Genomic DNA, 25771 nt, shown 5'->3' on the forward strand with positions numbered 1-25771 from the left:
AACTATAAGACATATAGGTATAGTATAGACTATGTGTCTATAACTATATATTAAACTGAAATAAGTAAAGAGAAAAGAATATTATGTAGTAACATTCATCAATAGATTTGTTCAAGGCCAGGGAAAAGTAACTTTACAGACATAAGAAGCAAGATTTGTGTGACTATAACTAGATTCATTACTTTTTAGCTATAAACGTTTAAAACAAGTAAGGATAATAATAAAAAGTAATAATGATTATAAGCAATAATAAGTATACTAATAAATAATAAGTATATGCTACAATCAGTATAGTAACTTCCAATAAAAGCTACGAATAAAAAAAGGATTGGGCTCAGTTTTATTATGATAATAAATTATATTTTCTGGATACCAGTAACAATCTGGATGGGCTAATCCATAAGACGGTTTGTTATACAACATAAATTTTATAATGATTTTAATGTAAATTATATGTGCATTAATATAAATTTACAAGTGAGAAAGCTAAAAAGGGAATTGTTGTGATTATTGTTATAAATAAAATGTTTAAATATTAAAAGACAAAGAGAAAAAAGACTTTAAGAAATGCTGGTCATAGAACCGTTGTTATCCTTTTTTGGAAATTTTTCTCTCTTTGTTTTGTTATAGTTGGTTAGTTTGCTATAGATCTTTTAAAATATCTAAAATAAAGAGAAAAAAGAGGCCTAACCTGAATTAAAATCTTATATTGCTGTCTTTGTTCTTAACTTTTACCACTACTAAAGTACAAACGGGTCTAAGTGAAGATAGAATTCAACATGATTCTGTACAGAGGAGTACGAAAATTGAAAAAGAACATATTTATTTTTGATTGTTTTGGTAAATATCTAAAAATTTGTATTGCTGCCTTTGTTCTTATACTTACAATTTGTAAATTTCATGTGAATTATATATGAAATTAGGCATATAGACTATGCCTAATTGAAATTAAAAAAAACCTTTCAGTTATCTTCAGAACCAAATAACAGAACTAAATCCAGCATAAAGAGTGAGCTAAGAATATCAGCGTGACAATAAGTGTCATATATAGCTTTTTGAATTATCACGAGTAAATTACTGAAATATATCAGTCAATTCATGAAATACAATTTATGAATGAAAAGAATGAATTTAATTAAACAATTAAAGAATGAAAAGAAATGAAAATAAAGAAATACTTAAATCTTAGAAAAAATATTCAAGAAAAAACTGGCGGCAAAGTGATGTAGAATAAACATCCGGGTATCACTAAGAGTAGAGAAGAAAACCTCTAAAACATTGATAAACTGCGAATAATGAATTTGAAAAGATACGAGGGTAAAGGATAGCTCCAATAATAACTGACCCTTTACTTCGAAGAGGCAATGGCAAAATATTTTTGGCTTATTATTAGTAAAAAAGATAACATATAATAAAATATATTATAGTGAAAAAAAATAGAGTCGAACTCTTTTTACTGTGTTTACTATTATCTTTTTATTATTTATGTGTTTATTATATTACATTCTTATAAGTTAACTTTCAAAAACCGCTGATCTTAAAAAGGAATCTGACTATACAAGATTAGATACAAAAATCCTAGCTCTTTTTTTTTACTAACAATAATTCCTTCGTAACTTTAAAGTTAGTTAAAGAAAAGCTAATCTTAAAAACAAATTTGACAATACAAGATTAAATACAAAAATCCCAGTCCCTATTTTACTGACCACAATTACTTCGTAAATCTGAAAAAAAAAATTGTGTAAATAAAGGAGAATATAAATATTTGATCTTTTTCTTCTTTTTTTATAGCTTTTGCTAGAGTTTATTAAAAACAAATTTAAAAAAAGCCAATGTCCTGTTTGATTCAGTCTCCGATTCAAAATAGTTTTCGAATAATTTAAATTTCAAAAATTTAACTTACGTGAAATATTACTAAACCTAGTAGGCGTAGAGAATACTTACAGAATATCTTAAAGAATGAAGTTCTGTAGATAAAGGAGAATATAAAATGTATTTGATTTTTTTCTTCTTTTATATATCTTTTTCTATGAGTTTACTTAAAACAGATAAAAAAAATATGGCAATATTCTGTTTGATCACTCGATTTTTGCTGAAATTTATGTCAATGTTATCTAAAATAGAGGCTAACTTCAAAAGCAGAAATTTGTCTAGAAAAAAAAGATCAGTATTCACCAAATCGATCCAAAGTTGGGTACATTTAAATAGCAGCACCTTCACGTCAAGCTGCTAAAAATGCATTTTCTTCTTCAAAATATATGGTTTTCAAAAAAAAAATTTCAAAGATTCGACGATTCGAGTCAAAAATTCAAACAAGTAATTCACTGTCAAAGAAGAAAAACACAGAAAAGAAGAAAATTCACAAAAAAGAAAGGTAGAAAAAAATAGAAACAGCTGTTTAAGAAACAAATAAATAGCATAAGGAAACGAAAATTACGAGCATTCGCCATTAAATTGCAACGGAAGTGACAAAACATTAGTGTAAGAGCCAATTTTCAGGACATTTAAATTAAAATAAATATAACTTTCCCATTAATAAAAGATGTCTATAAATATCCATTTAAATTAAAATACCCATAGCTTACCCTAAACACTAGTCAAATTTTAATCAATTAATTTCCGATTATTTTTCACTTTCGAACTCCGAAATTCTTCTTCTTCCAATTAAACCAACATTGCCAAGTTTCTAAGACGCGCTAAAACGCTCAGTCACTTTTGCCTCGTTAGTTCGTTATAAATAAATGAGTTGGCACAGTTAAATATTTTAGTTCTCAAATAAGTTTGAGCTACCAAACAAATTAGCAGCGACAGCTACTGTTGGGCAAGGAGAGAAAAGGCTACAGGTGTGTGAAGTGTCTGGTTCAAAAATGGGCTCTTGCGCCCATAATCTTTTTTTCGGTTTTTGTTTCTAATTTTTTTAGTTTTTTTTTTTAAACTTGGGAAGTCGCAATAAAAAAGTCCTAATTTTCAAAGCCTAACAAAATAATTTTATTTAAATTATTGCGAATTAGTTAACACTGCTAAATAGTTTAGTTCCAGATAATCTAGTTAATGTTATTGAAGAAGTTTCAAAATTCATTTAAGTTCAAAAATGGGCTAATTTAGTCAAGTTCAAAAATGGGCTAATTCAGTTAAATTAAAAAACGGGCTAATTTAGCTAAGTTCAAGGATGTGTCCATAGACTCTATAGTCTAACCCGCGTCTCCATTTCATGGCCCTTTAGCCAGGAAGTCCTAATTTCAAAGTCTATTAAAATAACTATTTTTAAATTATTATGAATTACTACTAAAAAGTTTAGAGTCGAAATAAATTATTCAAAGTTTATAGAAGAATGTGTGGCAAAACCTGGCACTGAACAAAGAAAGAAAAACTTACCATAAATCAAGTGAAAAAATGGGCTCTTACACTAAAGAAATTCAGTTAAGTTCAGAGAATTTCAAAAATTAGCTTTTATAGTAAAGAAATTCAGTAGGATTCAGAAATTAAGTCCAGTTAAGTTAAGTCAGTTAAGTTCAAAAATTCAGATAAGTTCAAAAATTAGCTCTTATAGTAAAGAAATTCAGTTGGATTCAGAAATTAAGTTCAGTCAAGTTCCGTCAGTTAAGTTCAAAAATTCAGATAAGTTCAAAAATTAGCTCTTATAGTAAAGAAATTCAGTTAGATTCAGGAATTAAGTTCAGTTAAGTTCAGTCAGTTAAGTTCAACAATTAAGATAAGTTCAAAAATTAGCTCTTATAGCAAAAAAATTCAGTTGGATTTATAGATTAAGTTCGGTTAAGTTCAGTCAGTTAAGTTGAAAAATGATGTCTTAGACTAAAAAACTTTACGATTTAGGCATTGCACAGAGGTGATCAGGGAATACGAGGTAATTAAAACAAGCAGACTATATACAAAATCATCAGAAATCAGCTTAAAACAGATCAAAGCTACCCTAAAATTTATCACATTCATTGTTTTAAAATTTAGTTAATTTTGGATTAACAAACAATTTAAAACGTAGCAAAAATAATGTGGATTTTCCACCAAAAATGTAAAATATAATAATTAATTCTAGTTATTCTACTTATCATTACTTACTCATTATTCAATAATTGCGAATTAATAATAGTTAATTAGCCAGTCAACAAATTAAAGCTAACAAGTAAAATTAAATTTATTAATCAATATAATTTTAGTTCCGCAACACTGACTCGTGATGAACCATAGTTAATAAATAAAAAGTAATCCTTAACTATAAATAACAGAATACTAATTAGCAGTTAAGGTGTAATAATACTATTAGGTAAAGTAATTATAATAAGTGATAATGACAATAAGTAATAATAAGTAGTAATAATAAGCAACAGGCAAAATAAGCTTTAAAATTGCACTTATTGCGACTAGTAATCAAACAACCAAAACAAGTAAATCATCGAAAATCAAATATAAAAAGTAATAAAATTGACAAAGGTAGGTCCTAAAAAACATAAACATGAAGAGGTTAAACCCTTTTGAATGGGTTAAAGAACAAACTATTTTCGTCACTGCTTGACAGTCCATCTTCAACCAAAAATGCTTCGGAATTTCTTAGGATATCCAATTTAAAACGCAGCTCTTCATAGGAACCTCGGATAGAAGAGAATAAGATGTGTAGACTAGTTGCCATGTCTTCTAAGTATGGACAGTAATTCTGCATTGCTGGAAAGAGATACGCTTTGTTTGAGAACCATTCTGTATTACAGGTCCCGTCTTAAGGCACCGGGTTGGAAGCGTGTTTCAAAAGAGTTAGACTAATACCGTTTTTCAACGGGGGCGTAATTTGCTATCGGGTAGGGGGAGCAACTGCCCTTCCCAGACCTCGGTTTGCCCCCCTCCCCCGGCCTCAGTTTGTGCCCCAGTCCCAGCTGAAATTTAGTTTGGTAAAATTCTAGTTGATTGACTTTTGGCTATCTCGGAAAGGGGTTCGGTTAGAAAAAATGAAACTTTCAGGGATGGGTCCAAAGGCTAAAGTATGTCCCGGGAAGGTATTTTTAAGTACCCATCTCCACTCCTTCTCCCTCTAGAGGGGTCTGAAATTCGCCTACATGACGTGACTCTGCCTATTGAAATTTTGACAAAACAATATTTTAGCTTAATTTTCAGTTACCAGTTGCTTTTTCACTACCTTTAGTTCTGAAAATGCAATTCCTGTTATTTGAGTAGAATTCTGAGCCATATCAATGTTTTTTTTTTTCAAAATTTAGGAAATGTATTGCATATCTTTAAAAGCTCATACTTGGGATTGAGCAAAATTGTAAAGCTGAAAACTATTTTGTTGTACTTCATTCAAGCAGAAGATCTATTTTGCAAGGTTTCACTTTTATAACACACATATTTTTAAAGGTCATCAAAGGTCAGGACCCTCAAAAGGGAGATGGAGTGGAGGTAGGTACTTCAAAATACCTTCCCGGGACATACTTTAGCCTTTAGACTCATCCCTGAAAGTTTCATTTTCCTAACCTAACCCCTTTCTGAGATAGCAAGAAGTCACTAAACTAGAATTTTACCATTTAGTTTTTTTTTTCAAAAATCTCATCAGAACTAAGATAAGCCTGCATAATTCAAACAGCCAGAGAAACGAGTCAGTCTCCTTTAGTATATCTTTAGTACGTTAAAATACCGCAGAAACACCTTCAAAATTTATTAACTACAATTTCTGTGCTAATTCTGAATTGAAATTGTTTTCTTAACCAGCTTCCTTCTCAATTAACCCAACTCTAGGCTTTGTGCTGAATTTCGTTATTTTAAATGTGAAAGTAAAAAGCAACATAACATTTGATTGACATTTACTTATCTAGGCTATGATGTCATTTTTCTCACATTTTCTATCATATATACTTTAAATCTAATAATACAATACCTTGTGACATCATTGTGGATACAGCCGTGTCTAGAAAATTTCGGGACTTGGATTCGATCCCAGCTGTTGCAAGGAAGTTGTTGCATAAGTTGAATAGTTGGATAAGTTGAATAATTTGTGTATTTTTAATTATACTTATTTATAATTTCAGCAATTTCATTTTTGTATAAATTTCGAAAAGTAAAGTTATTTACTTATGGGCAAAAAGTCCCGTCTAAAGGCACCGGGTTGGAAGCGTGTTTTAAGTAAGTTCGACAAATACCGTTTTTCAAGGGGGCGTAATTTGCTATGGGGCAAGGGGAGCAACTGGCGTTCCCAGACCTCAGTCCCCCCCTAGATGAAATTCAGTTTCTTTATAAATCTTGTCGAAACAAAGATACGTCTACATAATCCAAGCATACACAGAAACAGGTCGGTTTTCGTTAGTAATATCTTTACCTTTACGGTACCATATGGCTCATTTTTCAGTTTCCGCTGTCATTTTCACTTGATTTGGGACAATTGGGTCCAACTTTGTCCCCCCTCCCATGTTTTGACAAAACTGCACCACTATTTTCCAGATCATCGTCAACCCATCGAAACTTTAAAGTACCAAGGACATCAAAATCAAAGGACATCCATAAGAGAAACGAAACTTTTGGTCTAGGTTTTATTATCGTTGTATGCGGTATGTTCTAAACAAATTTTTGTCTGAAATTATGTGCCTTTTTGATGGCTTGTTAAAGAGAGAAGGAAAATGCCTAATTTCATAAGGCAAATGCATGATTTCGTTCTAGTTTTGACAGTTAACCCCATTAAAAAAAAGCCTACAACTTTATGTTAAAAAGAAGGCCTATAACCATAAAGTTTCTGTTCTGTTTTGAAGATTTGCCCCATTAAATAGGACCTACAACTTTACGTTATAAAGGCCTACTAAAGAGGGCCTGTAACTTCATGTTAGAGAGAAGGTTCATAGCCACAGGATTTTTGTTCTAGCTTTGATACTTCGTCTTATTAAAGAAGGCCTATGACTCGTTTGAGTAAGTTTACTGATACAGAATCATCCATAAATTTTCAAATTGGGATTGCTTACCTTAAACGTTGGTGGATTATAAGATGAACTTCAAATTTTCCTAAAATAGGGCTTTCAGAACTTTCCAGTTATTTAAAGTTCCCGTTGCGAGCGCAAAAGCCTTATAAGACATCATCACTGCTATCAGAAGCAAGGGTCAAATAAGCCCAATCCTATTTAAGAAATATTTCAGAAAGCAGAACTTATATCCTTCTTTAGAAAGCAGTGTCCTATTATCCTATTTCAGCAAGCAATACTTATAGAGATGCCTCAGATTTATGGCACAGAACAACAGAAAATTTTGATAAATTACGCTCTAAATTTATAGTTTCACAGCCTGCATACCAACCTGCAAAAGGGTGAGATGAGAGAGTGGAAAAATCATTAGGGTTAAATCATAGGCAATTTAGTATAGAATGTAAGGGGTTAAAAACTATTAGCGCACCAGAGGGTGTAGCGTTTGTCATGGGCATATCCAGGGGGTAGGAGGCTTGACCCCCCCCCCCCCGAAATGTTTGTCAGACTCGTACAAAAGTAACAAAAATGGATATAAACACATCTTTTATGCATTTTTTAATTTTTTTGTAACCCCCACCCCCCCCCCACCCCTAAAAAGAATCCTAATGTAAAACAACCCAAATCCTGGATACATCCCTGCTAAAAAGTTGGAGAGAGTAGAAAAATTAGTCTGAACCAGCTGTTAAAGTATGCATCCCTGTTACCAAAAATTGCAACCATTCTTTCCAAATGCCAGCCTGCTGGCTGTTTTCTTACTCGCGTATTGCAATTTTTTTCTTTATGATTTTTTTTATCAATTCAGGAAATACATGATTAAAAAACTAGAAATAGCTAAAAATTACATACCTTCAGCAGAAACAAAATACTTTTTCTTGGATTTTTGATTTGTTGAGTGCTTTTCAAGTATTCGATATTTTTGTAGGTTGATAAAAGCAGTTTGGAAATTCTTGATGATGGACAAAGTAGAATCAGCGGTGTTCGTACCACACACAGATTTGACAACATCTTCCAGCTCTTTCAAAAAGGGGACCATCTAAAATTTAAAAAGACATGAAGAAAGAAAAATCATTTCCCTTAAAGTAGAGGTCGTAAACAAGTAGAACTTGAGGTTTCTAAGGAATTTACTCTTTTAAAAAAAGGATCATCTAAAATTTAGAAGGATATGAAGGGGAAAAACCATTTCCCTTTAAAGTAGGGGTCGTAAATAAATGGAATTTAAGGATTTTACTCTTTCAAAAAGGGGACCTTCTAAAATTTAAAAGGACATGAAGGAAAAAAAAAAATTCCCTTAAAGTAGGGGTCGTAAAAAAGTGGAATTTACGGATTCTAAGGAATTTACTCTTTCAAAAAGGCGATCACCTAAAATTTAAAAGAATATAAAGGGAAAAAACATTTCTCCTTAAAGTAGGGGTCGTAAAAAAATAGAATTTAAGGATTTTACTCTTTCAAAAAGGGGACCATCTAAAATTTAAAAGGACAAGAAGGGAAAAAAATCGTTTCCCCTTAAAGTAGGGTTTGTAAACAAGTGGAATTTAAGGAGCCCAGAAGCTTATTCCAGCGAACTTTAATAACAGGTTTCTAGTTTTCATTTTTAAACGATAGTAAAAGTCTAAGCAGCTGATTGTTTTGATTCTGCTCTACTCTGCCATATTTTTGAAAACTCTAGCAATTCACTACTATTTACTCCATATGCGTCAGATATATTTTAGTAGCATAAAAAGGTTCTCATGCAAACAGTACAGCAACATGAACGTTTAATGAAGGGAGGGGCCACTTGTTCTCATGCAAACAGTACAGCAACATGAACATCTAATGAAGGGAGGGGCCACTTGTCCCTTCCTCTTACATTTTGAAAAATACTGTTTTGCCCCCCCCCCAGGATTTAAGGAGCCCAGAAGATTTCCTAGTAAGTTCTAATAATAGTAATGACTTCTAGTTTCCATAAAGGCTCAATGATTTTTAAACGAGAGCTGGTGTCTAAAGACATCCCGGCTCAGTGTTTATTTATAAAATATAAACTTAGACCTGTTTGGGCGGTGAGAGGCAATAAAAAGAACAAAAGTTAAAAAAATAAGTAAGTATATAAGTATAAATATTAAGTAAAAATAAGTAAGAATATTCTACGACAGTAAAAAAAATTCTGATGAACGCATGACAATATCTCAATTAATCTTCTAGCTAATAACCAAGGAGATGCAATTCTCCTACTTGTTATTTCAAGCGAAAATGTTCATTTTGCTTACATTTTTAGTTATACTGACGAACATGTACCAATATCTTCATTAATCATCAAGCTAATAACCAAGAAAATGCGATTTTACTCCTTGTTTTTTCAAGGTAGTAGTAATAGTAGTTTTTTCTAGTAGAAGTACCTGTAGAATTAATTGTAGCGGCCTAAGCTTTAGTGGCACTAGTAAGAATAAAAGTAGTATTAATAGTAACAGTAGTAGTATTATAAGTAGAAGCAATAGTATTTGGGTGCAATTATTTTCTTTTGGTTAGTTCAATATCCCTTATAACAAGTTTCAACTTCACACACCACCCTGTTCCTAAGATATTGCTGTTAGACCCTTATGACAACCTGCATAAAGACGGCGAGATGTGATTCAGTTCACTTTCCTCTCACAAAATTCCTTGATAATTTCATCTTCATACCTTAGGCATAGTTTTAATAGTAGTAACAGTAGGAGTATTGAATTAATAGTAATAGTTTTGAATAGCGGTAGTACTACTAGCAGCAGTAGAATTAACTTATTGCCTTTTGGTCACTTGAAAATCCTCTAATCAAGTCCTGGAAGTTTCAACTTAACACAATTAGCCATTACTATGACATTGCTGACAGGTCCTTTCGATAACCTGTATGTTCATATACTTCTTGAAATTTTAGGCATAGTTGTGATAATAGTAATCGTAGTAGTATTGATATTAATAGTAATAGTTTTGGATAGCGATAGTACTACTGGCAGCTGTAGAATTAGCTTACTGCCTTTTGGTCAGTTGAAAATCCCTCTAATCAAGTCCTGACTTTGGTTCGGGCCATTTGCTTGTTTGTTTTGTTATTTATATGAATAAACCCATCTTTCTCTCTCTGGAAGTTTCAACTTAATACAATTAGCCATTGCTACGACATTGCTGATATGTCCTTTTGAGAACCTGTATGTTCATATACTTCTCGAAATTTTCATCTCAATGCTCTTAGCCCTACGATTAGTTGCAATAGAAGTAGTAGTAGTAGTAACAGTAAATGTAGCAGTAACAGTAGTATTAGCAGTAGTGTGCGCATATTGCCTTTTGGTGACATGATCTTCATCTTTAAGTATTCTCTGAAAGTTTCAACTTAATACCCAAATCAATTCTTGAGATACGCTATTTTGACAATGTGCATGCACATAGCGTCTTTTGATTTAGTTCAGATTTCCCCTCAATATTGTAAATAGAGTAGTGTGCTAGTAGTTGTAAAAGCATTGATATCATGCAAATATTGCCTTTTGGATCATCTCCCTTATCATTCCCTGAATTTTCCAAATGAATTTACCCAGTTATTCCTGTGTTGTACCCTTTTGACAATCTGCATACACATAACGTGTTTTGATTTAGTTTAACGCTCCCCTCAACATTCTCTGAAAGGATCGCCTGAATACCCTTCGCCTTCTTGGAAAATAAAGTTCAAACATGCATGATTTTTTCAACAAAATATACTCTGTGTAAACAATGAACAAATTACCTAACTTACAGCCCTTGTCCTGAGGACTGTGGGGAGGTTGACATCCCCAATACTGGACTTTTCAACAATGCTGAACAAAATAGCTTCCTTAAAATTTCGAACGGACAAGTTTTACGGAATGATAGGCTTGGGGGAGGGCTGAAGCCCCTCCATTCGCTACTGACTCTTAAAAGGGAATTAAAACTTCCGACTTCCAATCAAAAGTTTATACGACTACCCGTTCCATGGAAACCTTATATGCCCTGGGCATAACTTACAACCCTCACCTCCAGACTCAGACGGGTGCTGTCCACCCTAAAGACATTGTTATGTTCTAAAGACATGATTATTTTTGAACAAATGGCTATCTCAAAATTTTTATCGAATACATTTGTAGAAAATAAAACGTAGGGGAGGTGGAGCTGCCCCAGTCACTTTGACTCTTAAAAAAGGAGCTAGAACATCTGATTCCCAACCAAATGGATTCCATTAGGGGGGGGGAGTGTCATCATCAAAGGCATAATTTCCAGATCTAAAAGCAACGCTAAACAAAATAGCTATTTCAAAATTTTGATTACACGTGTTTTAAGAATTAATGGGCGTGGGGGGGGGCTTGTTGCCCTCCAATCACTTTTGACTATTAAAAAAGGTCCTTTCAATTTCTAATAGAATGATCCTTTTTGAATTTTCTTCGACAACAAACGACCATCTAAAAATGTCTATCAGATGTATTTTGGCAAAATACGAGGTGTGAGAGGGGGGGGGGTACCCGCCCTCCGATCACTTTGAATCTTAAAAAGGGTACCAGAACTACAGACTACCAATACAGTTGGCCCCTCCGAGGCTTATACGACCAACTTTCCATAAAAACCTTATATGCCCCCAGGGCTTAACTTACAACCCTTGCCCTGAGAGTGGAGTGGGGGGTCATCATCCTCAAAGACATAATTTACGGAATTTTTAACTCCGCTGAACAAAATGTCTATCTCCAAATTCTGATTGGATGTGTCTGGGGATATGCCCTCCAATCACTTTTGACTATTAAGATGGGCACTACCCCCATCAATTTCCAATTGAATTAGCCTTTTTGGAAATTTCTACGAAAACAAATGGCCATATCAAAGTTTCTGTACGTTGCATTTCGGGAAAATACGAGGTGTGTGTGTGTGGGGGGGGGGGGGGTATCCATCCTCCGGTCACTTTGAATCTTAATAAGAGCACTAGAAATTCTGATTACCAGTACAATGATCACCCTCTGAAGTTTATACGGTCACCCTTTCTATATAAACCTTATATACCCTAGGGGCATAACTTACAACCCTTGCCCTGAGGGCTGTCATCCTCAATGACATAATTTCCAGACCTTTCAACCCCGTTGAAAAAATTGGTTATCTCAAAATTTTGATTGAATGTGTTTAGGAAAATGGTAGGCGTGGGAGGGGTGTTAGTTGCCTTCCTATCACTTTTGACTATCAAAAAAGGCACTAACCCTTTCAAATTCCAATCGAATAAGCCCTTGTCGAAGATTCTACGATAACTCCTTCGACACGAAGTACCCTGGTCTAAAACTAAAAACTAAATAAATAATGCATTGTGCCCAAATCGCTCTTTACTTAATCGCTCTTTACTTTACTCTTTACAAGCGCTATTGCACTGCCTATGATTGACTCTAAGATTAATTGAGACCTTATCTCTTGCTCATCAAAACAGCTAAAAATGTCACACAGCTAAAGGGAATCATTTTACTTGAGAGGAAGAAAAAGAGTCACTTCTTCCTCAAGATAATATGAAAAAAACTTCATTTTCTTAAAGAGTTAAAGAGGCTGCGTCCCAAAGTTGAACCTTAAAACGTACAGGAATTAGGAGAGGCAGTTGGGGGGCTGTTGCCCCCCAAACCCCCCGCTTTTAAAGACTCTTTTGCACAGATTTTTTGTTGTGGGGGGGCTGCCGCCCCCCTAACCCCCCGCTCTTGGCCTTGGAAAGGCCCTCTTTTAATTAACAAAACAAAAAACCTGTACAAAAGTCTTTAAAAGCGAGAGGTTTGGGGGCCGGCAGCCCCCCAACTGCCTCTCCTAATTCCTGTACGTTTTAAGGTTCGACTTTGGGACGCAGCCTCTTTAACTCTTTAAGGAAACGAAGTTTTTTTCATATTATTTCTGTACGTTTTTCTACAATCCATGGTGGATGTAATTTAATAATTCCTGTACTCCTCGTACAGGAATTAGGACTGCCTCTCCTAATTCCTGTACGTTTTAAGGTTCGACTTTGGGACGCAGCCTCTTTAACTCTTTAAGAAAACGAAGTTTTTTTCATATTTTGTGAAAAAAAAACCACCCGATAAGGGGCTTGAACCCCTGACCTTAGGATTAAAAGTCCCACGCTCTACCGACTGAGCTAACCGGGCATGTTTGAAGTCGAAATACCTGCATGTGTATAAATATAACTTTTAAGAATTTCAAAAATTAACATGGGCTCTAATGGGGAAATGAGTTTTTCTAAGCTAGAAAATCGGGGGGTTAAGATTTTCCGACAAAACTTTCCAGGAAAATTACTCGGAGAATTCCGCGTCGAATGAGTCTTCGTACACCCAGATCCGATGTCGGCTGTGACCTGTAGGCGTGGCAGAAAAAAAACAAAAGGAGAACATGAACATTAAGTGGCTATGCGTGGTTTCTGGAAAACAGGGAAGGAGTTATCGGATCGAGCTGAAATTTCGCGGATAAGCTCCTGGGCCCTAGGGGACCTTAACTTGCGAATTTCAGCCCGATCGGACAACGTTAAAGGGGGGCTGGGGTTGGGGGGTCGAAACTTTCGGCCAGATTTTCCCCATGAAGGAAAAGTCGGAGGGGGATGAAATTTGGCAGGTTTCTTAGTTGGAGCTCGGGCTACGAAATGCATCCCTCCCCATCCCTCTGCGACCACTGGAACCGAAGATCGCTTAACATTGTCGTGGTTCGCCTCTTTAAAGAGGCACGAGTGTGCCTCCTTGATTAACTCAAAATTTATTAACTAAGTGCCTCTATTTTAAAGAAGACATCCGTACATCAGTAAATAAATTCGTGAAAGCATTGAAATGAAACATTTGAAAATTGCACACTTTCATCAAACCAGAAGTTAAACTTTATAACAAATAGAACGGTGGGGGGGGGATAAAGCATAACTCGTTGATCATTTTAAGTACTAACTCTGTTGGGAGGTCTAATTTTTCAACAACTTTTGTTTACTAGTTTACTATTTTTTCGCGATAATCCATAAAACAAACTGAACTGACATCATGAATATTTTTGAAAGTACCATGTTAAAAGGAGTAAATTTTAGCTATTGATGCCAAGGACTTGAAAAAATTGAATACAAAAAAAAGACAAAAAAAGCAGATGAAAACATCACAAATTTGGTTCCATCTGTACTGAGGGTGTTCTAGAAATAAATCATCTTTAACAATAATTAATTTTTTGAATTTACTGCCTAAAATGGTAGATAAGAAAAAATTCAGCCCCCGAAGCACTTATAATAAGGAAATTCTCCTGGCTAACATTATCGTTCGTTCTGGATTTCTCGCAACAGAAATTGCTTTTAACTCTGTTTTGCCTGTTCTATTACAACAAAAATAACTTTAAAAATGACTAATCATCATTAATGATGATTTATTTTGTTGCTTTATTATGATTTCCAGTCTAAAATTATGATTTATAATTTATAATTATAAAGTTATAATTATATATTATTTATATATTTATGATTTATAATTAAGATTTATGATTCCAGCCTAAAATGCCAGATAGCAACATTTAGACCCCAAAATACTTAAAAGGAAAAAATCTTCCAGGGTTAAAATTATTGTCCATTCTGAGCTTCTAGTAATTTGTGTGTGTGTGTGTGTATGTGTGTCTTACCCGTTATATCAGAACAAAAAAAAATTATTTGTTATATTAATAATAACTGTTTGCGAATAAATTCACTCTAAAATGGTAGATAGCAAATCATTTAGCCTCAAAAGCCTTACAATGCAAAAACTGCCAAGACTAACATTGTTTTCCATTCTAGCAAAACAAATTTCTCTTAATTTTGTTTTATTTGTTGAATTGTAACGAAAATAACAAAAACAAAATTTAATCCTCATTACTGATAATGTTTGTTAATAGCTTCAGCTTCAAGCGATAGATAACAACAAATTTAGCCCCCAAAATGCTAATAATACGTAAATTGTCATGGCTAACATTATCGTTTGCTCTGGAGTTCGATTAAAAATAATGTTTCGCATGCTGACAAAAAGTTATCGTTCATTCTGGACTTCAGTTAAAAATACTTTTTCATATGATGAAAAAGTTATCGTCCATCCTAAAATTCAATAAAAAATACTTTTCCACATGCTGAAAAAGTTATCGTTCGTTTTGGACTTCAATTAAAACTTTTCGCATGGTGAAAAAGTCATCGCCCGTCCTAAAATCCAATTAAAAATGCTTTTCCGCATGCTGAAATAGTTATCGTTCGTTTTGAACTTCAATTAAAACTTTTTAGTATGCTGAAAAAGTTATCGTCCGTTCTAAAATTCAATTAAAATACTTTTTCACCTGCTGAAAAGTTATCGTTCCTTCTGTACTTCAATTAAAAATACTTTTTCGCATGCTGAAAAAATTATAATTCGTTCTTGACTTCAATTAAAAATACTTTTTCGAATGCCGATCATCGATAGCCTTTGCATGGGAGTGCAATGCGTTGTGGAGGAAATAGAAGTTTTCCCCAACTAATAACAGAAATTTCATAATTCTGTTATACTGGAACAAAAGTAATAAAATGGTCAATTACCATTAATGATAATTGAGTTTTGAAACACGCCCTATTTCTTCCTTATTTTAATTACACATTCAAGAGAATGAAAAAATCTTACAGATACATAAAAGGTTTCCAAATTCGAAAGAAGAGCTTCAATTCCAGTTTGTGAACTTCTGGCAAAACCACTTGCAGAAAACGTCTTTAGGAATGTTACCATTTTGCCAATTGACACTTCATTGATGATAGATGCAACTTTGACAGCCTCTTCCTCTGTCTGAAAATGACAGAGGAATGTTATTAATAAAACAAATATTAATTTAGAACTAAAGATAACAAAAAAACACTTAAAACTTCATTATTTTACTTAAAAAGTATTTCTTTAAAAACTTAGAAAGTATTTCTAAAAGATTAGTCACAAGAATGTAATAATTTGCCTATTTTTATTTCAATGATGATAGATACAACTTTAGACAAACTCTTCCTCTGTCTGAAAATGAAAAATACCCAGTAGATTAACAGCAGATAAAAAAGAAACACTTCAAACTTTAATATTCTATTCTAAAAGTATATCTTAAAAAATTGGAAAATATTTTTTAACAAACTAGTCACAAGAATGTAACAATTTTGCCTATTTTTATTTCAATGATGATAGATGCAACTTTAGACAACCTCTTCCTCTGTCTGAAAATGAAAAATACCCAGTAGATTAACAGCAGATAAAAAAGAAGCACTTCAAACTTTAATATTCTATTTTAAAAGTATATCTTAAAAAATTTAGAAAATATTTTTTAACAAACTAGTCACAAGAATGTAACAATTTTGCCTATTTTTATTTCAATGATGATAGATGCAACTTTAGACAACCTCTTCCTCTGTCTGAAAATGAAAAATACCCAGTAGATTACCAGCAGAAAAAAAAACAGTTCCAGCTTCATTTTTCTATTTAAAAAGTATGAAAAAAAATTAGAAAGTATTTTTTAACAAACTAGTCACAAGAATGTAACAATTTTGCCTATTTTTATTTCAATGATGATAGATGCAACTTTAGACAACCTCTTCCTCCGTTTGAAAATGAATAATACCCAGTAGATTAACAGCAGATAAAAAAAACACTTCCAACTTCATTATTCTATTTAAAAAGTATTTAAAAAAAATAATTGGAAAGTATTTGCATATTTTTATTTCAATGATGATAGATGCAACTTCAAACAACCTCTTCCTCCGTCTGAAAACAAATAATACCCAGTAGATCGACAGTAGATAAAAAAAGCACTTACAACTTTATTATTCATATTACGAAGTATTTCTTAAATAAATTTAGGAAGTACTTCTTAAAAAATTTAGAAAGTATTTTTTTTTTTTTTCAACTGGTGACAAGAATGTAATAATTTTGTCTATTTATATTTCATTGATGATAGGAACAACTTTGACAACCTTTTCCGTCGTTTGAGAATTAATAACAAACAGTAGATTAACGACAGATAATAAAAGCATTTGGAACTTTATTATTCTGTTTAGAAAGTATTTCTTAGAAAAATTGAAAATGTTTCTTAAAAAACTGGTGACAAAAACGAAATAATTTTGCAGATACAAAAAGCACTTGCAACTTTATTATTCTATTTAAAAAGTTTTTTTTTTTATTTAGAAAGTATATTCCAAAAAATTGGTGACAAGAATGCAATTATTTTGCCTATTTATATTTCATTGATGGTAGGTGCAACTTTGGCAGACTTTTCCGCTGTCTGAAAATTAACAATACGCAGTTGATTAACAAAAGATAAAAAAAAACCATAACTTTGTTATTCTATTCAGGAAGAATTTCTTTAAAAATTTTGGAAATATTTCTTAAAAATTTAGAAAGTATTTCTTAAAAAAACTGGTGAAAAGAATGTAATAACTTGCCTATTTATAATTCATTGATGATAGGTTCAACTTTGACAACCTTTTACGTTGTCTGAAAATTAATAATACCCAGTAGATTAACAGCAGATAAAAAAAACTTTTGCAATTTTATTATTCTGTTTAGAAAGTATTTCTTAAAAAATTTAGAGAATATTTCTTAAAAACTGGTGACAAAATGCGTAATAATTTTGTCTATTTTTAATTCATTGATGATAGGTTCAACTTTGACAACCTTTTACGCTGTCTGAAAATCAATAATACCCAGTAGATTAACAGCAGATAAAAAAAACACATACAACTTTATTTTTCTGTTTAAGAATAAATTTCTTAAAAAATTTAGAAAGTATTTCTTAAAAAACTGGTGACAACGTGATAATTTTGCCTATTGATGATAGGTGCATAATTTCATTGATAATTTCGTGATAATTTCATTGATGATTGGTGCAACTTTGATAACCTTTTACGCTGTCTGAAAATAAATAATACCCAGAGTAACAGCAGATAAAAAAAAGCACTTGCAACTTTATTATTCTATTTAAAAAGTATTCTTAGAAAATTTAAAAAGCATTTCCCAAAAAACTGGTGACAAAATGCGGAATAATTTTGCCAATTTTTAATTCATTGATGATAGGCTCAACTTTGACAACCTTTTACGCTGTCTGAAAATTAATAATACCCAGTAGATTAATAGTAGACAAAAAAGCACTTACCACTTTGTTATTGTATTTAGAAAGTATTTCTTCAAAACTTAGGAAATATTATAAAAAAATTTAGAAAATATTTTTTTAGAAACTTGCGACAAAAATGTAATAATTTTGCCTGTTTATATTTGATTGATGGCAGATGCAACTTTGACAAGTTTTTCCTTTGCTGAAAATTAACAATACCCAGTAGTTTAACAGAAGATACAAAAAGCATTTGCAACTTTATTATTCTGCTTAGAAAGTATTTCTTAAAAAAAATTCGAAAATATTTCTTAAAAACTGGCGACAAGAACGTAATAATTTTGCCTATTTATATTTTATTGATCATATGTGCAGCTTTGACTGCCTTTTACGCTGTCTGGAAATTTACAATGCTCAGGAGATTAACAGCAAATAAAAAAGGCACATGCAATTTTATTATTCTATTAGTAAGTATTTTTTAGAGAGTATTTCTTAAAAAACTAGTGACAAGAATGTAATCATTTTGCCTATTTATATTTCATTGATGATAGATGCAACTTTGAGAACCTTTTCCGCTGTCTAAAAATAATAAATTAATATAATTCGGCGGGTTGAAAATAGATAAAAAGATAATACTTCCCATTTTTTATCATTTTTAGAAAGTATTTCTTTAAAAATTGCGACAAGAATATTACAAGTTTGAGGTTTGATATTTCATTGATGATAGTAGCAACTTTGACTGCTTCTTCCTCTGTCTGAAACTATTAACAATCAGTAGATTAAAATCTGATAAAAAAAAAATTCTGTGAAATTTCTATCCTTTTTAGAAAGGATTCCTTAAAAAACATGGACAAGAATCTAACAAGTTTACCTATTATAAGTTGATACCAAGTTTATCATTGATTATAGTTGCAACTTTGATAGCTTCTTCTTCTGCGTGAAAATTCATAACACCAACTAGATTAACAACAGATAAAAAGACGATATTTTTATGTTTTATTTTTCTTAGAAAGTCTTTATCAAAAAAATTTAACAAGAATGAAACAAGTTTGTTTATTGATAACAGCTCCGGCATTGATAGCTTCTTCTTTCCATTCAGGCAGCACCAAGCTGCCTGAGGCCAATGCAGCTGCGCACGCTCCTCCACTACCCAAATCTATGTATTCTTGTCTTAAAGTTCGCCTAATGCTTCATTTATATCGCAGAGCTACCAGACGTGCAATGTACCATCTCGCTTTTGCCAATACAACCATTTCTGTTATCCTTGATAATCTTGTTGATGTCAAGAAATGTGCCCGTCAAGGTGCAGCTTCACCCCCTTCACTGTTCAACAATGGAGTTCATGATGCACAGTCTACTGTCCCCACGTCTTGGATCCTCACTGATCTAAATGTGTCTCTAGTCTACTATGTAGAGGATACTTTGAATTTGGGCCACACTACACAGCGCAATAGCGACGATTTTGTATCGCTAAAACCCGAGTATGCAAAACTATGCTTCAACTGAAACCAAGCACCGCCACCAGATTTTTCTCTCTAAAACAGAAGGGTCGAACCAAAAAGTCACCAACCTCCTGAGATTTAAATATCAAGTTCATATATATATAGTTGCACATATTTTAATAATTAAACATATTCTACATACCCAGACACCAAACATTTTTAGATGTTTTCCCAACTGAAAATCTGAGTGTATAAAAATAAAACCAGCAACGTATCTTTCTTTTAATTTGTTTCATTGTCTTGGTTACTTAAAGGAAATAGCTGAATAGCCCTTAAGTCGCAATGAGAGCCTGGAGGTTACAACGACTAGTAATAATAACTCCCTGTAGCACCAAGCCGCCTCAGGCAAACACAGCTGTGAATGGTTCCCCTCCGTCCCAATTTATCCAGAGCTTCACTCCATATCCCCTCCCATGAAGTTCCAATTCCCTTAAAATCCTCCCTTATGACCTCTTCCGAACCGCTCGGAGTGGACTTGCTTCTCATTTTGCCCCTGATGGGTGGCCAAAAGGCACAATATGGATGCACAAAAGGCACAATTGTCCAACAGGCTTAAGAGCCAAAAATTACAATATGGATAGCACAATGGATGCCCAAAAAGCACAATAGCCAGAAAGCACATTGGATGCCCAAAAAGCACAACAGCCAAAAATTACAATATTGATAGCCAAAAAGCACAATATGGATAGCCCAATGGTTATCCAAAAAGCACAATATGGATAGCCCAATGGATGGGCTATCCATTGGAAGCCCATCCATTGGATGGGCTTCCAATGGAATCCAGGAAAAACAATATGGATAGCCAAAACACACAATGTGGATAGCACAATGGATGCCAAAAAAGCACAATAGCCAAAGTGCACAATATGGATAGTACAATCTTTGGCAATCTGTCATCTTTCATCTGCAAAATATGGCCTATCCATCTTAACCTCTATGTAATTATTGTCCCAGAAAGTGGGATCGTGTTTTAATATTGTAATTACTAAGTTGTCAAATGTAAAACCACACACTTTTCTTTCTATATTATGATACTACTAAAATAAGAATATTTACCTCTTTGATACGTCCATGACAAAGATTAACAAGGCTCTCAAATTTCTGGTTTAACTGAGGATGAACTGGAATACTACTCAGCTTGAACCTTTCACTGGCTTGAACTATCAACTCTTCTACACTAGGTGGAGTTGGGTAGGGATACAGTTTCATTCCTGGGGCTGAAAAGTTACAAGAACCTTATACTTCAAAATATAGTAAGAGTAGGGGGAAAGGGGGAGGTGGAACGTTTCGTTTTATTTTCTGCTTTATCTACTCCCTTTAATCCTTTTCCCTGGAGTCAAAAATCAAACTCAGAGGATAGGCCCAGGAATATAATGAACATCAAGAGCTTAAATGGTTGTTAGCCACTTGAAGTCTCAAGGATGATCTACTTTGTACTTAACCATTCAATGTTATTCCAATTTTCGAACATCTTTTCATTACCGTAATTATATATATATATATATATATATGTTAGAACAACAGTAAAACTGTTTTGACTCGCACTTCTCTAAATGTCAATGAATTAGCATTATTGGACTCATCATCTGTACTGATGCAAAGAAGTCATCAATCATACTATTCTTCTTCTTTGGAGTATTATGGAGATACGTTCGCATAATTTCATCACCAGTATCAAATTCCGGGTCCTGTGACGGGTTGCTGTAGCTGAGTTTGAACTCCAGTTCTCGTACTATCAAGCAGCAGGCTCCACCACAGGACTAAATCACAACAGAATAAGTCTGTCTACCACAGGACTGAAACACCAACAATTTTGGCTTCTTTTGTGCCATCAATGGCTCTGGACGATTTTTACCCTATCCGAAGAATAGAAAGATTGTAGATCAAATCAACTTTCTTGGTCAAAAAGACCAAGCAGGAAGTCCTGCAATTATCGTCGGGTCCCCCTCAGGAGACCTGACGACTTAAAATTTCAACCCAACTCCGTTCCAGCTTTGTTTGCTGAACAAAACGAAAACTGGCGCAAAATATGACATTTTTTCCTAGGTTCACCAATTTTTTGTGCTTTTAACGCATAAATCTGCGGAATTTGTGATTCATTAAAAACGCGATCTAATTCTTTATCAACAACAATATGGGTTTGTTTTTTAAAGAGATTGTTTTACGCCAGCCTAATACATTGCAATAATTGGTGATCGCAAAAAATAAATATTAAATATTATAAGCATTAGAATTGAAATTTAACAAATAAATAACTATTATTAAATAAAATAAACTAAAATAAATATACAAAAAAGATTAGCCTACTGATGAACGGATTGGACTGTTCCAAGTTATGAAAATCCGTTTCACATTAAGAATTTCATTCCGAGTTTTGTAAAAAAAAAAAAAAAGAAGAAATAAGAAAAAAAATCAAACCCAACAAAGCAAGACTAGCAATACACAGTACATAGCTAATAAAATTAGAAAATTATAATCTTGATATTTAGCGAAACATCTCGAGATCTTAAAGCAAATATTCAGATTCTTTGCCAACCTAAAAACAAGACCTAGTATTCAAAAAGAGAAAAAAAAAATACATTTTTACAAGTATGCTGAGACAAAAGTAAACGAGAAAGTAAGGTTTCCCATGGAAGGAAGCGTCATAAGTTTTTTTGTAAACCTAACATAATTTTTTTTTTGTTTTAGTTTACTTAAACAAGCGTTTTCAAATAAACTTATTTAAACGAGGATGCGTACGAGCGAAAGTCTAATCACAAAGTAACAATCATCTTGCGATAATTTATGCGAGCTAAAAAAACAAAAAAAAAACATTTTGAATTATTGTGAAGTACTATTTTTTTAAGCAAGAATGGTAGAAAGTAATCTGCAAATATTGCCTTGGGGATCCACAAACTAATAATATTGTTTTATTTTGTAACCTTATATTTATCCTTATCAAAGGTAAGACTAACCCTAAAAAGGGCCAGGGATCGGTACTATGTGGTGTATACACACACAGACATTGTTTCTAGGTGCAGTTAGCATTATTATACTTTCATTGTCCATAGGCCTACTAACGTCAAGGTGCTTCCACTATTCGCGAATTTTTAGGAGTTTCCCCTGATTTACCCAAAATAAAATTGGGTTTTCTGAAATTTGCCCTAAAATTACAGTTTGTAAATATACAAAGATAATATAAACACTAACGGTTAACTTTAATTAAGGTTAATTTTTGTGGAAATATCGGATAACTCGATTTTCTTTCAGAGAATTCGGAAAAAGGCAAAAAATTCCTTGATAGTGGACGCAATGGTTACAAACAGCTTCCGTACCTATTTTGAATGAGTATCTACCAGGGTCATACCCAGGATTTTATTCGAGGCGGGGGGGGGGCTATATAAAAAAAGGCTTTAAAAACGCATCAAAAGATGTTTTCATGCATTTTTATTAAGTTTTTACGAGGCGGACAAACAACATGAAGGAGGGGGGGGTGGCTCAAACCCCATAACCCCTCCCCTGAATACAGCCTAGGTATCTACCACAATAGACAACATAAATATTTGCCAATTGATAAAAAAGCAAACTTACTACGTATAAAAGACTCTTTTGACTTTTCAAATTCTTGAGACTCCGTTCCACTCTGATGTACATCAGCTCGAGCTGGATATGAAAAATTTGGATCAACTGGACTAGCAAGGAATGGCGTAGCCCGTACTGATCCAGCTTGTGGGGGAGGTACACATCTGTAAAAATCTAAGTCACGTGGGGGTGGAGTAAAACTAAATCGTCCACTGTCCGTAGAGCTTGGAGAAGGAGTAGACGGGAAAGAATTGGAATCTTGGAGTTTCAAGAGGGCCATAGCAATTCGGAATGTGTTGTCACCTCGATCCTTAAAAAAAGAAAACAAATTGCAGAAAAAATATATTTCAAGAATCTGAATTGCTAATTATTTTGAATACATGTTACTGTGAATATCCGAAATTTGGTTAATGTCGATATTCACCGGTGAATGTCGAAATTCCTTTTTCTCTGCCTGGATTAAATTAGCTATACGAATCAGCTTTTTCAGTCTTCTGCAGGCTTTAATGGTAAAAGTTTAGGTTTGGTTATATTAGGTCATATATCTCAGAAATGGGTTAAAAACTTAACCGAATCCAACCTGTCACCATCAAACCTTGCATAAAACTGAAAAAGTTGACTGGCAACGCTGTCTATATCCAAGGAGAAAAAAAAATGTATTTCGGACATTCGCCGATGAATTTCGTCATTCATTAATTTCGGACATTCACGGTAACATACACATCACATAATTTAAGACAAGCTCTGGGCTTACTGCAACATTGTTTCAATTAAATAAACAAATATATCGTCTGAACCACTAATAAAGGGAGTATATCCACCATTTATTGACATTGAGCTATTATGCTTGAAACAGAATAACAGTTATGTCATGTTAAATTAAAGAAAACTGAAGTTAAAACTTAAACAAGTCTCCAAGTATGTTGAATACTGAATTTTTGAAAATAAAGATCTACATACAAAACACTATAAATTTGTGTTTATAAATAAAAAGACGGTTGAGCCTAGGATGATAATAGGAGAACAATATACACTACAAAGGTGGTAAATTTCTTACCAGTCTGTGAGGTCATAACCAACCAACAAATTAAAAAGTAATCTATACTAAATAATATCATAAGTCAAAAATCTTCCTGCAATTGCGACGAACAATGAAGAACTAAGAAAATGCTAAAAAACAGACAGAATTAAGCAAAATCAGCCGGTAAATAAACGATACCAAGCAGATCTTTCGGGAATGACCTTTGTTTTGCTATTTTGGTTTCATTTGCTGGCTAAAATTTATGTTTGTTTGGTTTTGCTATTTTCTGAATATTATTTATCATTCTTGTCTTTTGTTGCACGCTATATAGAGCCAGTGTGGTCTGAGAACGTAATTACTTACCATGAATTATTGAAGTTGGAAGATTATATCAAAGAAATGGGTTGCAAGGTGGTTACAAATCAGGTTGCAAAATAATTGAGGTACGTGGAAGAAACAAACGGTGGATCACAGAAAATGAGAGTTACAAATTGAATTTATTAAGAGTGGCGTTAATTAACGAAAATTTAGAAGGGGCAAAATGCATTTTCAAATTCGAAGGAGGGAGTAGCAAATTTTTCGTCTTTTTCAATGAAAATGCCGAAACAAAGATATTTTTCAATGAGAAAAAAAAAAAATAAGGGCATTTTTTTAAATATACAGTAAGTAGCATATTCCCTGCCCTGCATCCCCTTCCCCTAATTGGCAACACTGCCCTGAAGATTTATTCCATATCCCATCAAGGGGGAGTTTCTTATGAATGTGTTTATTAGTCGTAACTAGTTCCCTGAATACTTGCATAAAACCTTAAATAGGAGCACTTATGATGGTGACACTAAAAAGAAGCAAATGACACGGTATCTCATAAACAAATTTGGGCAAAACCGAAAAAAAACCGGAACCACGATATAACTTCACACTATTATCAACTGAAGATTTACGAGTGTGTTTATATAGTTAAGGCAAGGTAAAGAATAGGGAATTGGACCTTACAGTGCGAAACGGCGTTGCTGATCTCCGTTCAATAGCCCTTCAACCAGGAAGTGCAATGGGGGCTAGGGGCCAGCCATACTGTGCTTTCGCACACCCTTCCTGTTTAACATCCACAGATTTCTCCAGTTACCCATTTAGAGCTGGGTCGAATCTGGCTGAGCTTATAGTCACGCGACTGACCCTCGTTTCAAACCAAATACCATTCGACTAGATAAACGCATAATAATCATATAAATATGTATTTTAATTTGAATAAAATTTACAAATCACAACTTAGTCAACCTCTTACGTTAAATTCTAAAATATAGTGGTGAGCTTAGAAAAATTTAAGGAAACATTCGTAAGTGGCAAAGATAGAATTTGTTTCATTACAACAAAAGTTAAAGAAAAGAAACGAAAACCAAACAGAAAAAATCTGCAACAGTTTCAGGAAATTATGCGAGAAATTGCTTTTCCTTGGATCTAAAATTTTGTGCTCATTAGTCAAAACGAATTGCCTATACTTTATCAAAAAAGACTAAAAAGAAAACATAATTAAATCTGTACTTGATTTTATTGTCAATATGCGTTGGCAATATCTGGTTATTTATAGATTATCAATAATATGTTTTTCTACGTTAAACATATCAATAATAACGTGTTTCTTTGTATTCCACTTAACTAAATTTACGTTGTTAGGATATAGCGAACAAAGTATTTTTTTC

At 33.2% G+C, this 25771-nt stretch overlaps 1 protein-coding gene across 2 annotated transcripts in view; it reads right to left on the reverse strand.

The window, feature by feature from the left end:
- Positions 1 to 1787: 1787 nt before the first annotated feature.
- LOC136032292 (uncharacterized) overlaps positions 1788 to 25771 on the reverse strand; it is a 46814-nt gene continuing 22830 nt past the window's right edge. The window contains exons 4-8 of one of the 2 annotated variants that reach the window (XM_065712563.1): positions 23063 to 23363; positions 20549 to 20709; positions 15539 to 15697; positions 7794 to 7980; positions 1788 to 4677 (exon numbers count right to left, since the gene is read on the reverse strand). In XM_065712563.1, coding sequence (XP_065568635.1) covers positions 4481 to 4677; positions 7794 to 7980; positions 15539 to 15697; positions 20549 to 20709; positions 23063 to 23363 — 1005 coding nt within the window. In that variant the 3' untranslated portion in view covers positions 1788 to 4480. The remainder of the gene's footprint in view (positions 4678 to 7793; positions 7981 to 15538; positions 15698 to 20548; positions 20710 to 23062; positions 23364 to 25771) is intronic. The other variant, XM_065712564.1, reaches the window with a different exon arrangement.

This window comes from Artemia franciscana, chromosome 10, assembly GCF_032884065.1.
Source record: "Artemia franciscana chromosome 10, ASM3288406v1, whole genome shotgun sequence".
Classification (NCBI taxonomy): Eukaryota; Metazoa; Arthropoda; class Branchiopoda; order Anostraca; family Artemiidae; genus Artemia; species Artemia franciscana.